The sequence below is a fragment of the Falco punctatus genome (genome assembly GCF_963210335.1).
Source record: "Falco punctatus genome assembly, chromosome: 5".
Classification (NCBI taxonomy): domain Eukaryota; kingdom Metazoa; phylum Chordata; class Aves; order Falconiformes; family Falconidae; genus Falco; species Falco punctatus.
In genome coordinates, this window is record NC_137584.1 from 11,794,275 (window position 1) to 11,809,487 (window position 15,213).

At 38.4% G+C, this 15,213-nt stretch overlaps 1 protein-coding gene across 2 annotated transcripts in view; it reads right to left on the reverse strand.

Annotated features, from left to right (window-relative positions):
• Window positions 1-15,213, reverse strand: part of CD109 (CD109 molecule) — a 98,763-nt gene that overhangs the window by 39,137 nt on the left and 44,413 nt on the right. For both annotated transcript variants that reach the window (XM_080388710.1, XM_080388709.1), the window contains 11 exons: window positions 13,981-14,020; window positions 13,314-13,398; window positions 11,026-11,122; window positions 9,803-9,938; window positions 8,806-8,915; window positions 6,862-7,101; window positions 6,412-6,513; window positions 6,255-6,317; window positions 4,596-4,772; window positions 1,194-1,346; window positions 367-441 (listed from right to left, as the gene is read on the reverse strand). In XM_080388710.1, the coding sequence (XP_080244836.1) occupies window positions 367-441; window positions 1,194-1,346; window positions 4,596-4,772; window positions 6,255-6,317; window positions 6,412-6,513; window positions 6,862-7,101; window positions 8,806-8,915; window positions 9,803-9,938; window positions 11,026-11,122; window positions 13,314-13,398; window positions 13,981-14,020 (1,278 nt within the window). The remainder of the gene's footprint in view (window positions 1-366; window positions 442-1,193; window positions 1,347-4,595; window positions 4,773-6,254; window positions 6,318-6,411; window positions 6,514-6,861; window positions 7,102-8,805; window positions 8,916-9,802; window positions 9,939-11,025; window positions 11,123-13,313; window positions 13,399-13,980; window positions 14,021-15,213) is intronic.

Sequence of the window (15,213 nt, forward strand, 5' to 3'; positions counted from 1 at the left end):
CTTTTCTTTTTTTTTGTAAGAAAAAAAAGTCATCATAATAAAGCAATCATAGAACTAAAGCAATTAATATACAGGAATCAACAAAACTGAGATCATCTGTATCTGAATATTGCCTTGAAGACTGAAAACTTTTCAAAGGGAAGACAATACCAAGCATAAAGCAATCCATATTTCTGAAAGTATAAACATATTTCTTTGCATTCAGAGTATTTACATATTGATAACTGTCACAATTCAAAACCCACATCAAGCCATGAAAGCAGTATGCTGTCTACAGTTGCGAACTTTAAGAAGGGCATTGTCTTCCAGATGTTCAAATCACTAAGCAGTAAGTAAAAAAGCCAGCTTAGAATAAACAAAAAGTACCTGAAAGACACCGAAGGAACCTCTGACCAGGGGGAAATACTGTATTGTGCTGTATAAATTGAGCTCATGGAAGATCTAAGACAAGAAAAACAAAATCATACAAAGACTGAATGCAAATTCACATTTTTCAGAACTTTCAGTTGTAGATGTTAATTCATAGAGCTGTACCTCAAGCAGCAGCTCGCTTAGCTCTCATGTCAAAGAGAAAAGAATCCAAGACAGGACGAAGGAGATTAGGCTGCAATGGTTTCATGATTAATGGAAGAGTGACCAAGGCTATAACAAGCCTAAAATAACAGCCTACAGTCCACTGATATTCTGCAGCACTTAGGCTATGTCATTTGAGCACTTTAAGAATGACGTATATTGTAAGCTCTTTCAAATTGTTGATGTACTAGAGCTTCTGCAACTAGAGGGAATTCAAAAAGATTAATAATTTATTCTGCTCTTCAAAAAATATTTTTTTCTTTTTTTATATTACTAATTTTAAAGAGCACAAAGCACAAATCAGTAGGGAGATTTTCTGACTTTTTTGTCTTTTTTGAAAGAAGAAACTGCCAAGTGTTAACTGAGCAGTTTATCAAATGGAAGAACAATAAAGTATTAATTCAAATTATAAATGCTGGACCTACTACCTTATAAGCCTTACAGTCTTTTCCATTCTTTCCGCAAGTGTTGATAAACTACTTGCGGAAGTAAAAAAATTTGCACAATTAAGGAATAAAAATCCTGTCCAAAGAATATTACTTATTCAGCATATAAACTATAACATTTCCATGAAAATATTTCGTATATACAATAATGAAAACTTTTTCCCATTTACTTACAGAATCTTCTGTTATGTCGCTACTTTCTCCTAGAAGCTTTGTACTTTTATCAACAACTGCAAGTCCAATTATCGATCCTGGTTCCGTTGTACTGATTTTAAGGGAGACTTTCTCAGATGGTTTGACCTTATCTTTGCTCCAAGAGATTTTAATCTAGAAAAAAGTGAAAAACAGTATTGCTTTAAATTACACAGTGATATTTACTGCTACTGAACTCCAAGGAAGCATTTCCTTAGTTTAATTAGCTATAATTAAGACTCTGGGTTTGCTTTTCCTAGGACCTTTGCGAAAAGACTACAGCATTCATTTTGCGCTCTTGCTCTCCAAACTCATCAGTTCCCTGGGCTAGTGGGAAGTCAGCATCAGGATCCACTGTCATTTCAACCAGCTCTCAGCGTACAAGCAGCAACCTCTTGACCCACCAGGACACAGCAGTTTCTACAGCTGAGGGCAGTAAAAGAAATGAATTTGCTGTTCATCAGTGCACAACACAGCACCTAACTTACTTAGTGAAAGATTATTTTGGGGAAAAATTCAGCCCTTGAAGATTACAACTAAGAGTTCCACAGTGAGATCAATATAGAAAAGGGATATATGTAATAGGTGCACGGGTAAGGAAGAAGGAAATAAATAGGTTAGTACAGCATCAGGATGCCTTCCTTGGGGTACTGAAGAGAGGAAGGGTCATCAGCTGTAAGGTATTTCTAATGCATCCCATCCCCACTACATCAGAGGACAATGCAGAATTTCTGTTTAAAATGAACAGTTTTACTCTCTTCCCTCATCAAACCATCGTTACTACAAAGTCACGAGGTAGAATTGAGGTCCACACTTAAATTTCCTACGTTTAGCTGACCATGTTTCAGTTCAGTGTTTAAGCTCCCATCACACACACAGTCAAAAGAAATAATGGAGACTAGATAGTCGTTTGGCTCAGCACGAAGCATAAATCCAAGTGGCAGTGAATAAAACAGTCCTACAAGCTCCACAGACCGAAATGGCTGTGGGTTGGATTCAGTCACATAAACACTGGCACTTAAGTGTCGTTTGAGACATGCAAAGGCATCCAAGACATGTCCAGTGGTAGTGCCAGACAGGACACATGACTAAGCCTTCTGCAGCAGGAACTGGAGTCCAGGAAGAATAACTTCAAACCACACTTTTGGGGTAACTGATTCTATGTAAACAGAGTTTAGACACATAACTCACACACAGAGATGAGACTCAGTCACTTGAAGGCAACTGGACACTTAAGATGTCCCACAGAACACTGTCTGATCCTCAGCTCTCATTCCAGAAAGGGACAGGTCTCCTATAGGACCTTTGAAACATCCACCTGTCCCAATGAAGACATCTTGAATACGCTGTGGCCTCTTGGAGGACAGTAGATGTCTGTGCTTAAGCAACTGAATCCTGACCCTACGTGTAAATACATGTATTAGATGTTTGAAACTACAGCCTCATTATACCCTTCCTCTGATAAATCTGTGTAATGGTATCTTCCAAGCACATTCAGTATGAAAATCACAGAGCAACACCAAACCAACTGATGCTGCCAATATAATGGGATTAGCACCATGTCCTTCACTATAAAAGAGCATCACACTGATTTACTCAGAAAAATGCTTTGCTTCTGGGTTCACTGTAGCAGTGCACCTCTGTATATTTGATTTTACCAACTCATTTACAGAAATTAAATGCTTGGCAAGGCTACAAATTACACAAAAAGTAGCCTTCCACAGCACTGGATTAATTTCAGTGGCTAGCATTGAAATGGTGAAGTAGAAATAGCTTGAAATTTTGAAGCCTTTGAAATCAGTTCTTTCCTTATCTTACATTTTTTCACTATCCAGTGAAATGCAGCAAATACAGCAGGGTTGAAATTCTCATAATGTATTGTCTCAACTTTTCATCCTCCCAGTATATTACCCTACGATCATGTTTTTCATCCATAAACTACATTTAATCAAATTGGCATTTTCAAGATCAGGCCTTACCTCATTGCTACAAAATGTAATGCAATCTTATCTGTGGACACTGCAATCAGTGGAAATATTTCAACTTGTTTCCAGAAGGCTGAACCAAAGAGCTTTGCCTTCGTCATTAGAAATACCTTCCTATATCTACCCTAAAACTCCGAAGTTTCAACTAAATCATCTTACTTGTTTCCTATTTATTTAGATTCCTCAGACACTGTTACATAATAACATTTCTTCCCTTCTGAGGAAAGGCTGAGAGAGCCGGGCCTGTTCAGCCTGGAGAGAAGATGACTGAGAGGGGATCTATCAATGTCCATGAATATCTCAAAGGCCAGTGTCAAGAAGACGGGGCCAGGCTCTTCTCAGTGGTGCCCAGTGACAGGACAAGGGGCAACAGACACAAACTGCAACACAGGCAGTTCCATCTGAATATGAGGAAAAAGTTCTTTACTTTGAGGGTGACAGGTGCCCAGAGAGGCTGTGGGGTCTCCTTCTCTGGAGACACCTAGACACAACCCTGTGCAACCTGCTCTAGAAGAACCTGCTTTAGCAGGGGGTTGGACTAGATGATCTCCAGAGGTCCCTTCCAACCCTGACCATTCTGTGATTCTGTGATAATAGCCATAACCACAAAATGGGTGCCTACAGCCCTCTCACCATCCTGCCTCTCCACTTCCTCATCCTGTGATAACAATGCTCATATCCTGAGTTTGGATAAATCACAAAGCGAATGGAGAATTTTTTCATGCAGGAATAAGACAAGTAGCCTCCCTACTGATGTCTGGTTGTAAGTGTCAAAGTTTCCATAGGGGAGGAAGAATTTGAACCCATTGAGAGCCTTTGAGTGGTCTCACCTGTAAAAAAAAAAAAATCACACCGAGGCTTTTATTTGCACAAAGGACCAAATCTCATCTTGGAAAAATCAATTCATTCCTGCAATAGTAGGTTTCCCACTGCTCTTCAAGGTTTTTGAGTTAAAGTACGCACAGTCACATCATACACAAACACTGGTCACGTTCACTGATGACACACCGTGTACAATGTGACCACTGCCAGGCTAGAACAAGGTCTTCATAAACATTTACAGTTCCACACTTAGAGCACTTATGAGTGCCTTTCCACTGTACTGGCCAGAGCAATCTTCGGTTTAATAATTGACCAAACTATTAAAAACACAAGGAGATGTAGTGCACCTGTTTATGTGGAAAACATAGAGCTAGTAAAAATTTCTTTCAGATATGCAATAGCTGGATCCTAACTGCACTGGTATTATCAAAAGCCTTTCCAAGGACTTACACAAAGCTCAGGTTAGATCCTCAGTGAGGAAGTCTGTTCACATTTAGAATCCTGTGACCTAAAATACTGTTTACCTTGCAACAGACAGACAAAATCATGGTCTCAGACTCAAGTTCAATACAGTTACCTTGTCATCCAAAACAGGCTGAATGGGGACAGTGAGAGCATCATTTACAACCACTCCAAGTTCATCAACGTAGAATACAAGAATACATGCCAAAGGAGCCCAGGAATTTTCTGCTGTTAAAGTGAAAGTTTTTGCAGCCTTTGTGCCAAAAGCCATAATTTGCTCCTTAGATAACACCTGAAACGGAAAATTGAAACACACAATCTGTTGGTATCCCAATATGCCAGAAGGTCTGCAATTCCTTCTACAAATAACTGTTAAAAGAAGAGACATGTAACTGTGACTTATTTACTTTTTACTATGTGGTTGACCAGTTCTATAAGACTGGGTGTGGAACAGGAGGGTAATGTAATATTTATATATTAGAAATAGATTTTTTCCATGCTTTAACTCTTTTATCACTATGGATAAGAACTACAATGATGAGTGAACAGCACAATATATGCTATGAGAACATAAAAATACCACAGTAATACAGCTAGGTCACATGGGTCATCTATAATAGCATTTGAGTTTGGATCAGGAACACAGTTTTAAAAGCAAATCTCTCAAACACCCCTACTTACCACACTTCAGTTTGCACCATGGAGAGTGTGAACTGGGACCCTCTAACACGTTCCAGTTAAAAACAGGCCTTCATTTACCAGATCAGATTAGAGCTAGTCTGAAGGTACCTTGAAACATCTTGAGTTCAGGCCCACAGCACCAACTTTTTCACTCTATATCAGTTCCTACTGGACCATACCATTGACTAATGAAGACAGAGCCACGAAGGGCAATTCCCTGCCTTTGACTGCACGAACCTGATTTTTTAAAAATCTAGAATATATTTCTATTTCAGAAAATACAGATGAATGCCTACATTTCATATTGTCCTAAGGTCTTCCTTATTCAGTGTACTATTCAAGTCTCTGAAAGAAAAAAGAACTGTAAACTGTAGTTACCATGACCATTATGGTGTAGCCTGTGCACAAGACAGGTACAAGTTAAAGACAGGATGGGAGACTGATGATGGTATATATAAAACCTTCAATCCAGATGCTGTAAAATACAGTACAGCAGCTGAGCCATTAAACAAGCCATTTACTTTAAAATGCATCCTACAAAGTTCCCTTGTTAAAAATGCCACCCTGCTCACTGGGCCATCTCTTTCCTCAGCGGGCAGGTCTTCTCCTTACCCTGTGCCTGCAGGCTCAGCCCTGACAGTCCTGGCGATGCATATAGGCTCCACCAGCCCCCTGCTTCCACCTGCACCTACAGGACTTACTGACATGCCCCAGCTTGGGCTACTCCTGGGACATCCCTGCCCCTTCTCCCATCATGGGTGCTCTGCACAGTCAAGAGACAGTATTGCTCTCACAGTTGGGCCTTGTCTCACACATCTATAAGCAAAGATAACCCAACACCCAAATCAGAGACACACGTTTTCCAGAGAGCACCTCCTTACAGTGCCAGGGGCATTTCTGCTAGGTAATGAAATGGAGCTCTCTTTCAAAAAGGACCATCTTAGTGGAAAGGAAGTTTTTGTGCCTCTTTTGCAAAGCACAATGAAAAATACTGACTCTCTCCAATGTACAGTCACATTCCACTCACTGGAGTATTTTTCAAGTTGGTAAAAGTCATCTTGGATTGCCCCTATATGTAAAAGCAGCAACTTACCAGATAGTGGAACTCTCTCACTGGCTTGTTGCTTGCAATGCTCACCTCAAAAGGCTTCCCAGCCTAGGAAAATCACACAATTCATATGGATGAGTATGGAAACATAATGAGTAACTTGAACCGTTCTTAAACTGGCAAGTTTTGTCTCAGACTGTACCTTTATATCCTGGCTCTTTGTTTTAACCTGGAGATAAGTCTGGCTGGGGGAGCTGAACACATCATAGACACTTATGTCGGTCCTACTGCTGAGGAACTCTGCCTGAAGACAACGCAAAACAAAGCTCTTAACAAAACAGAAAAATCTGTGTGGTGATCACGTATAAGGTACTGTTCACAAGAACATCGTAGCCTTAATGGCAGTACAGGACCACTTTACTGCTTGCTCTGGATATCTATTTTGTTTTTTTCCCTTGTTACCTTGGTACAATTATCAGATCACATTTAGACAGGATCCATCTCTTTCCAGCTCTAACATAAATATGAGGTAAGGAAAATAACAGTAGGTGACGTATCAGCTGTTACTGATGGGAGAAACAGCAAGTCATTGATCTCAGGCCACTCAATATGGTGTGTCACTGCTCGAAAACAGCATATTACAAAGCAATACCTGAACTCTCAGAGTTTTTGTATCAGACAGGACTGGAAACTCAATATCAATTATTCCATTTTCTGGGACAGTGTAATTTAGGACATGGACTGTCAGATTTCTCTCCTCTGTTGCCTCATTCTCAAGGTGAGAAAGTGAAGACTGGTGAAAAAGCAAGTCTGATTGTTGTGCAGTGATTGTGACAAGATTCTGCCTCTCTTCAGCTGTCAGCTGGTTGCTATCAAAACGTGTCACCTTTAGCTAAAAGCAAAAAGACAGAAAACAAGGTAATTCTAAAATGCACAACATATAACCTATGACAATATATATGCACTCACATCATATCAAAAAAAACAAGAGCATCCTCAGATTTCTCACACATCACACATTTTAATCCCTGTGAGCACTGCAGGTGAGCAAGTCATCCAAAAACAAAATTATTTTTTAACTCCAGGGAGCAAAGAGAGCAAAAGCAACACAGATGGAACTGAAAAGTGACCTTTAAGGCAACTGAAAGGAGAGCCTTTCAGCTCTCCCAATTACTCTTCTTGTTGAAAATGCCTGTCTCACAGGCAAATTATACAGATCCGAATATTTAATTTTATCACTTGTATCTCACCATCACAACAAAGGACAACCTAACATTACATCATGTGCAGGAAAACGTGTCAGATGAGCAGAGATGGTGCCAAGTCAGATGTCTTTATAGATTCATCAAATGAGCTGAAAAAAGGCCCAAAATTCACAATCTGCACCTTCTTCACTCCAGTATCCATCAATCAGTACTACAGCTTACATCAACATTTATTCCCCCATCCAAGCACACTCTCATCTATAGTAAACCCATTCTCCTTCTGCATTACACACTCTAAAATTCAACTTCTACATTTACAAGCACCAAACTGTTTCCCTTTTCTTTTTCAGTCCAGAGGTGTCACTCCATTACCTCTCCTCCTCTGCCATTATTTTCCTATCCTCTTTGTACAGCATATGCAGATCTCCACTTACTAGTAATAGCAGTAGTTGTTCCTTCATACTCTCCTAGGAGCATAACTGACACCTTCTTCTCTGCCAGCTGCAAGCATTGCTAAATGCCTCAGCTACCTCTCACTCAGCTTATCTTTGGAAGATAAAGAAGCAGCAGGTCAGAGCTGGAGTTAAACTGGGACACTGACAAAGAAAATGAAAAGGAAGAAAACCAAACCCCCCAATGATCAGGCTAGCACAAAGCTATGGCTTGAGCCAATCTACTCTGAAGGTGTATATTCAGCCTATTTTATTGGTATTTAGGTCTGATTTCTATACAGTAAAGCTCAAGAATTGTAAAGTCAATTCCCCTTTTCAAGCAAAATGCAGTGAGGCAATATGCAACCTCTGCTAAATACAGAAATATTGAACGCAGACTATGGACAGCATGAAGAACATGAAATATTTCTGAGAGAGAACTGCAGCTGGTGTAAGACAGACAGGACAGAAGGCATAAAAGACACTTTCACTTGAAAGCAATGTCTGATGAGTTTTACTGAATTTTCTAACAACTGCTTAATTACACGTATTCATTAAATAAAGTATATATTTCTGAGTGTATACACACACACACACTTCCATACACAAATATTATTAGGAGGGTTGGGACTCAACAACTAATTATTTTTTAATGCACAGTCACCTAATGGAAAACAATCAGCTAGAGACTGAAAAGATTCCTCTTCCATAAGAATGCTGAGAAACGATAAAATATATCCTGCCAACACTATAGCATTCCCTGCCAGTTTTTTCTTTTCTAAAGCAAATGCCTCTAAGTTTAGTATTTGCCAACATGTATCATGAAAAAGAGGTAATTTGAAAACAAGTCTGTAAATTATACTTAAAAATTCAAGGCAAACTTTGGCATCTAAGCAAATATACAGGAGAGGAATTCACATTTGTTTATGCACAGATTGTAATTAAAAAAAAAGAACTTACAGTAGCTAAGAAGTTCAGAGAAGGTTTTATAACTCTAGAGTAGTCCATAAATTCAATAAAATAGTCACTTTGCTTTGGAAATATGATGGTACTTGAATTTTGGGAGATTCCTGTTGAATAATTGTATGTGTTTAGACAACATGCTCTTAACATGCATATTTCTTTAGCAGTATTACTATTGATTGTCCATGATTTTTAAAGAATTCTATCATATTTTTCACCATTTCCACTCCTATCACTCTTCATCCCTCCAGCTAAGGATGAGTACAAAGGTGGTATACAATGTTTTCCACAATGTTAAGTAAGCCATGCCACATACTGCTCTACTCCACACAGACTATGTCAGAGTGACACAAGGAAGGAACTTATGAATCCCAACTCAACCAACTTCACCTTGCTGGGGTTACTACAAAAAAATCTGTAATGAAACCTAGTTTCTAGGACAGGCAGAAATTTTGTACAAATTATTTTTTTCTAATAAGCAGGGTGCAGTGGAACAAGAACTCACAAAAAGGCTCAGTTTGCAAATCAGCCAGTCTAGAAGAAGGTAGACAGTTGACAAACTGGGGCAGAACTCTTTCTACTGATGTGGTTTACAAACAAACAAGTAAGGTAAGTTTATGATTAAAATTGTTTGTAAAACTCAGGCTAATGCTAGCAGTTCTTATGCCTACTCTTCTCATCAAAAGTGATCGGTCATTGACTTTAAGCCCCCATCTGAACTTATTTCTTGGTTATATACAAACCATTGAGCACAGAACTGTATTCAACTGACTTAATAGCTGGTTAAACTATATAATATCTAGGCAAGCAATAGTTCAGATAATACATTTTTTTCAGATAATATATTTGCATGTATATGGTTCACACTGCCATCAGCACATGATATTTTTCTAGCACCCCAATCAATCCCTTCTACACAGCAGTTAAATTCTTCCAGTACCACCTAGTCCTTGGATTTCTCTCAGAAGACAGGACACATGACACCACCACATACCTGTGAGCGAATCAGTGACCACAGCGATAATTTCTATTGGCTCTGTGTAATCATTGTCACCTTGGTGCCACAACTGATCAGCATTCAAGTTTTGCAACGTACGCTTGTTACAGGTTATATTCACAGATCCATTTATCTGCAATTCAGGGAAAAAAAAAAAAACAACTGTTGAGCCAGCAAAGCTAAGGATGTCTTTCCATCTACAACAGCTTATTTCTGATTAAGTCCTGTACTCTCCCCACATACAAGTTCTGGGGGGTCAGCACCAGAGAATTATGAACACTGACCTCTTTTTGCTTTCAGTAACAATTTTTATCAAATCCAGAAGTTCGTTACTTTTTAGAGTCAACAATGCCTTATGGAGAAAGTTACTTTTTTTCCCCTAATAACTAGAATTACCCACACTTCTACATGGCCAGAGCAGTGGTGCCTATGTTTTACAGAAAAATACAATGAACAGATCCCTGCTTGAGGAGGGGTGGTATACCCTATCCAGTATCTCTGAGCTCAGAGCTTCTGTAGGCTAAGTGCTGCTGAAGGCACTGAAGTCAGCCAACTGCTGAAGTCAGCCAACAGAAAATGACAGGCACACCATTTAGCAGAAATTGGACCTGCTTCAAACATAGCCCACAGCTCAAATGTAGAATGCTTGATTTTGCAAAAAGATGCCATGAATCTATCACTACTTTTAAATCTTCAGAACAAAACTGCATGCCTTTTTAAATTTCATGTTCCAGGTTACAACTAGTACAGTAACTCCAGTGTAATTACTAGGCAATTAGTAGGCAAAAGGCTTTGGTCTCTATCATTCTAGAGCTCCACCTAGAGAATTACAGTGGTCTCCTCCAGCCTTGTAACACAGGGCTGAGCATGCAGGGGCACACACAGAGCCAGGGAGTGTTCCTGGGCATGTGTCCTCCATCACCTATGCTGCTACAGCGGCTCCTGCAAAGTTTTTTTCTTCCTGGGCCAACTAGCACTCTCCAAAATAACTTCCAGGCACAGTTCAAGGGATCACAGCAGCCAAATATCATTCCCAACAAGCAGCCTGAATGTAGACACTTTATTCTGGAAATTAAAGAGAGTTTAACACTACCCCTGCAAGTCACTCAGACCATGCCAGCTGAACTCAGCGCTCCAGAATGTCACAGGCATATTTAACCTACAAAAGGAGACACAGGTCTAAAGTCTGCAATAATGCAAACTGTTAATGGAAGACTCACCTCCATTGTTGTTGTTATATTTCTCTTGTTTGTCCAGTAGGAGACAGAAAGGCAAGTGACCGTTACAGTTCCTTTCACTGGCTTTCCATATGTGTACCTGAAACACAACAGTCCAAATCAAACAAGGAGCCACCGCCGGGGCTTGGGCTCCTGAAGAGCTCTCAAAGCAAAAGATTCTACTAAAACATTTTTTTCCCGATCTCAAACATGGCGAGAACACATTTATACTTTGAAACACAATTTTCAATACTGAGACCAGTTTATCAACACTAAAGTCAGATGCACAGTGCTGCTCTTCCCTGCACGAGTTCTATAAACCTATTACTATTATTATGGGCTGTACAATGTAGGAAAATTAACTATATTAAGCTAAGCTGGAAGTAAGTCATTGAATAGAACACCAATGCAGCATCATTACTAATACACAGTAGAGTTAAAAGGAGATGTGAGAAGCGCAAGTGTTTTGCTTCCCAAATGCTGCTAACACAAAATGAGAGGCCTCAAGATATTTGTACTCAAATTACTAACTAATCACAGTCCAAAGAAATCATGGCATTATTACATGACAAACATAACTTGCAGCTGTGGCAAATCTGAAAACTGTAACATACTCGCTTCTAGAATGCCATTAGCAACCTGAAGTCAGTAAGCAGTAATAAAATAAACATTTTGTATAGATGTTTCTGTGTTATACATAAAAGAAACAATGACATTATCAGATTTAGACAGAGAAAGGTGAGGTGGGCACGCCAAAATCACACTAGTCCATCAGTAGTAATGCACTAAGATGTGATAACTTTAAGTATTTTAAATCATTATGAATTTGGCAGCCACTTAAGACATATCAAAGCTGAAAAGCAGAGGGAAAGAACAATAAAATAGCATAGTTACAGGAAGAACTCTGACAACACTGTCTTGCATCTGAACTCAGTCTTTCCAAGCAGACCTAATTACAGTAATAAGCTGCCATTAACCTTGAAATGATACTGCCATTGGATAGCATCTCTGTACTTAATCTAGTAACACTCCGGAGATGAGAAAGGAAAAGGATTTTATGACATCTACAAGTGTAAGGGACACATAAGCTCTTTGTATACAGAGGCATTATGCCTATAGGAGCAGTCACCAGGAATGAAGTAATTCCCTATAAATAATTATGACATATCAACAAAACTTTGGCACTACTGGGATTCAATCTCAGACCATTCACTGGCATCCAAGTCTGGATTTATTGCAGCAGACAGATACACTTCCAAATACCCTATGAGTATACCTAATGTAGGAGCCAAGTACCCTGTAGAAGATCAAAAATACATAGGAAACCAAATTCACATCAGCATATAATGGATTCCAAAAGCAAAACAGAATGGAAAAAAAGTTGAGGAAAACCTTTTTCTAAAAATTGCCCCTTAAAAGAAACCTAGATTGTTTATAGTATTAGGCTGCATTGCCTCTAGGAAAGGAAGCTTTTTCTCAGAAGTCCAGACATTTAATTTAAATAGCTTGTTAAACAATCATTTCAACATTTCACTTATAAACAGAGTGTTGTTTAGAAGGTATGTATTTTATTGCATTAAAAAAAAATCACAAAAGACCTTTTATTTCAGGTCTTCTTGAATGGATCTGTCAGGTAGCTCTATCTGACTCTCGTCTTCCCAAAATAAAATTAATTCCTATTTGAGATTAATGCATACTAATTTTTTGTTTAGGTATTTGTTCAACTGAAAAATAAAGTATTATTTATACCATAGACTATGTGAAGTCTCTTCTGAATTTCTCAAGAGTTTTTAGTTCTTCAACTACTTACAGGTATAGGTATTGTGACAGGCAGGAGAAGCCTGTACTTCAAATCCACAACGTGGATAAATTGGATCAAGAAGGATGCGCATAGACGTCTGCAAAATTTTCCAAGTGGTCTAATAAAATATAGTTACTGTACCTACAGACCTTGATGCAGTAAGTTGAAGAGCACCATAAAAGAGCGATAAGAACAAAAAAATGCCTCAAAATATACATAGTAAGCAAAAGACTCACAAAATTTTCTGAATAAAGTAGCTCAGAATGTCCTGGCTATAGTCTAGAAATACCTTTACCAGACCAAAAAAAGAACTTAACTAGAAGTATGAAAATCTATCTAACATTGTTATAACAAGTTCCAGTAAATAGAAATGGACGTTAGTCAAATAATTTTGACTGGAAGGTACGTTTTTAGCATTCTGAATATAATTCTTCACTTGACACAATTTTCTTAAAAGTGGTGGTGACAACGGTATCAATGATTTACTTACTTTGCAGTGACAACACCAGTTACATCTTCCTCTCTCAAAGAGTAGTATAATGGCATTGTTATCATAACATCAAATTTTGGTAAAACTGGGAAAAAAAATTACAGAAAGCTTTAAATTCACACAAGTGATTGATTTATTTATTTTTAGTAACAAAGGTAGAAGTGTAATATGATAAAGACTACTACAGTTTCTTAGAATTCCTTAGAATATAAGATACATTTTTAACCCTGCCCTATGCATGCCCCAGACTGACTTGTTGAAGGGAGAACAACAAGCAACGGAACAGCAGCCTGTACACAAGCTTGTAAGACATGTAAGCTTCATGATCAGACATTATACAGGTAATTTGGGATGAACACATTGTCTGCATGATCCTGGAAAAACAGGGACAATAACTGCACCTCATAGGCTTAAGATAGGCATTTTAGAGACTGTATGACATCCAGACGGTACAGTAGTAAAACTACCAAAGATAAACAGGGCACCTGATAAGATGATATTTTTCCCAGGACACAGAATTAGTCTCAGAGAAGCAAGAGATTTGGAAATTTCTGGGGGTATTCAAAAGGTTCATGCTAAGGGAACTAGCTAAGGGAAGCTAGTTGAAATTAATGCAGAATCAACTACCAATTCTGGTCACTACTAAATGCCCTTAAGTAACACTTACCATATTCCATCACTTTAAATCTTTGATAATGAACTTGACCCTATTGAGAAAAAAAAATCATACAAGAAAATACATATAATTGTGGTTAGATTAGCAAGCTTAACGTACCTTCGAGGCCAAATCCCACCCATTTTAAAGTTAAATTACAATTTCTGACAGATGTGATTTTAAATCATGGCTCAGCCATTATCAGCTCCTGTTATGGAGCTCCTGTAGGAACCAGTAGTATGTATTTGAACCAGAGAAGGACACAGAAGCTCACATGTGGCAGACTGTTAAGTGAGAAGAGCTTGTGGAGCTTCCAATCTGCAGACATCTACATGTGCCTGGTTTCTGAATAAAAAAACAAATATCCAAGCTAGGTAGCATAAAACTACGTAGCATAAGTACTCAGTCGTCATGATGAACCATTAACTGACTTACCAGCAGTATGTTTACTAGCCCACTTAAAATTAACTCAAGTATACCTACAGGACAAGACCATTTCAAAAGCATGTATAAACCTCAGTTTCTTCATTTACTCAAAAGGCAGCTAAAATTTTGTTACAGTCTACAGTACATACTTACTTCAGCAGAGATGTTCAGTTATATCTTCCTTTCTTGTTTATTTGTTAGTTAAAAATCAATGGAAGAAATAAACAACTATACAATACATTGTTACTTATATTCTCTTCTATTTTCCTATTTTTCTAATTTTTTTACTTATTTCCTGATTTTCCTCAGGAGGGTATCTGAAAGTATATTCTGGCATATCTCTGAGATATGGCACACCAGGCTATATATGGCACATTGTTGGGAAATTAATTTTAAAGGGTTTTTTCACTCTCTGAACATTAAAAATTCAGCAGATGTTTTTGTTCTTCGGTATAATCACAGTTGACAAAAAAGTCATGATAGTAAGCGGCATAAATTTTGCTTTCAGTTGTCTTACTCAATTGTTCTTCCTTGCTAAGTGCAAGGAATTCAAACAGCACCAGGAGAGGTTTAAATTCAGTATTAGGAAAAAATTCACCAAAAGGGTTGTCAAGCAATGGAACAGGCTGCCCAGGGAAGTGGTTGAGTCACCATCCCTGGATGGTATTTAAAAGATGTGTAGATGTGGTGCTTAGGGACATGGTTTAGTGGTGGACTTGGCAGTGATAGGTTTATGGTTGGACTCTATGATCTTAAAGGTCTTTTCCAACCTAAATGACTCTCATTCAGTGATTCTGAACAGGCATGTACATCATTTGT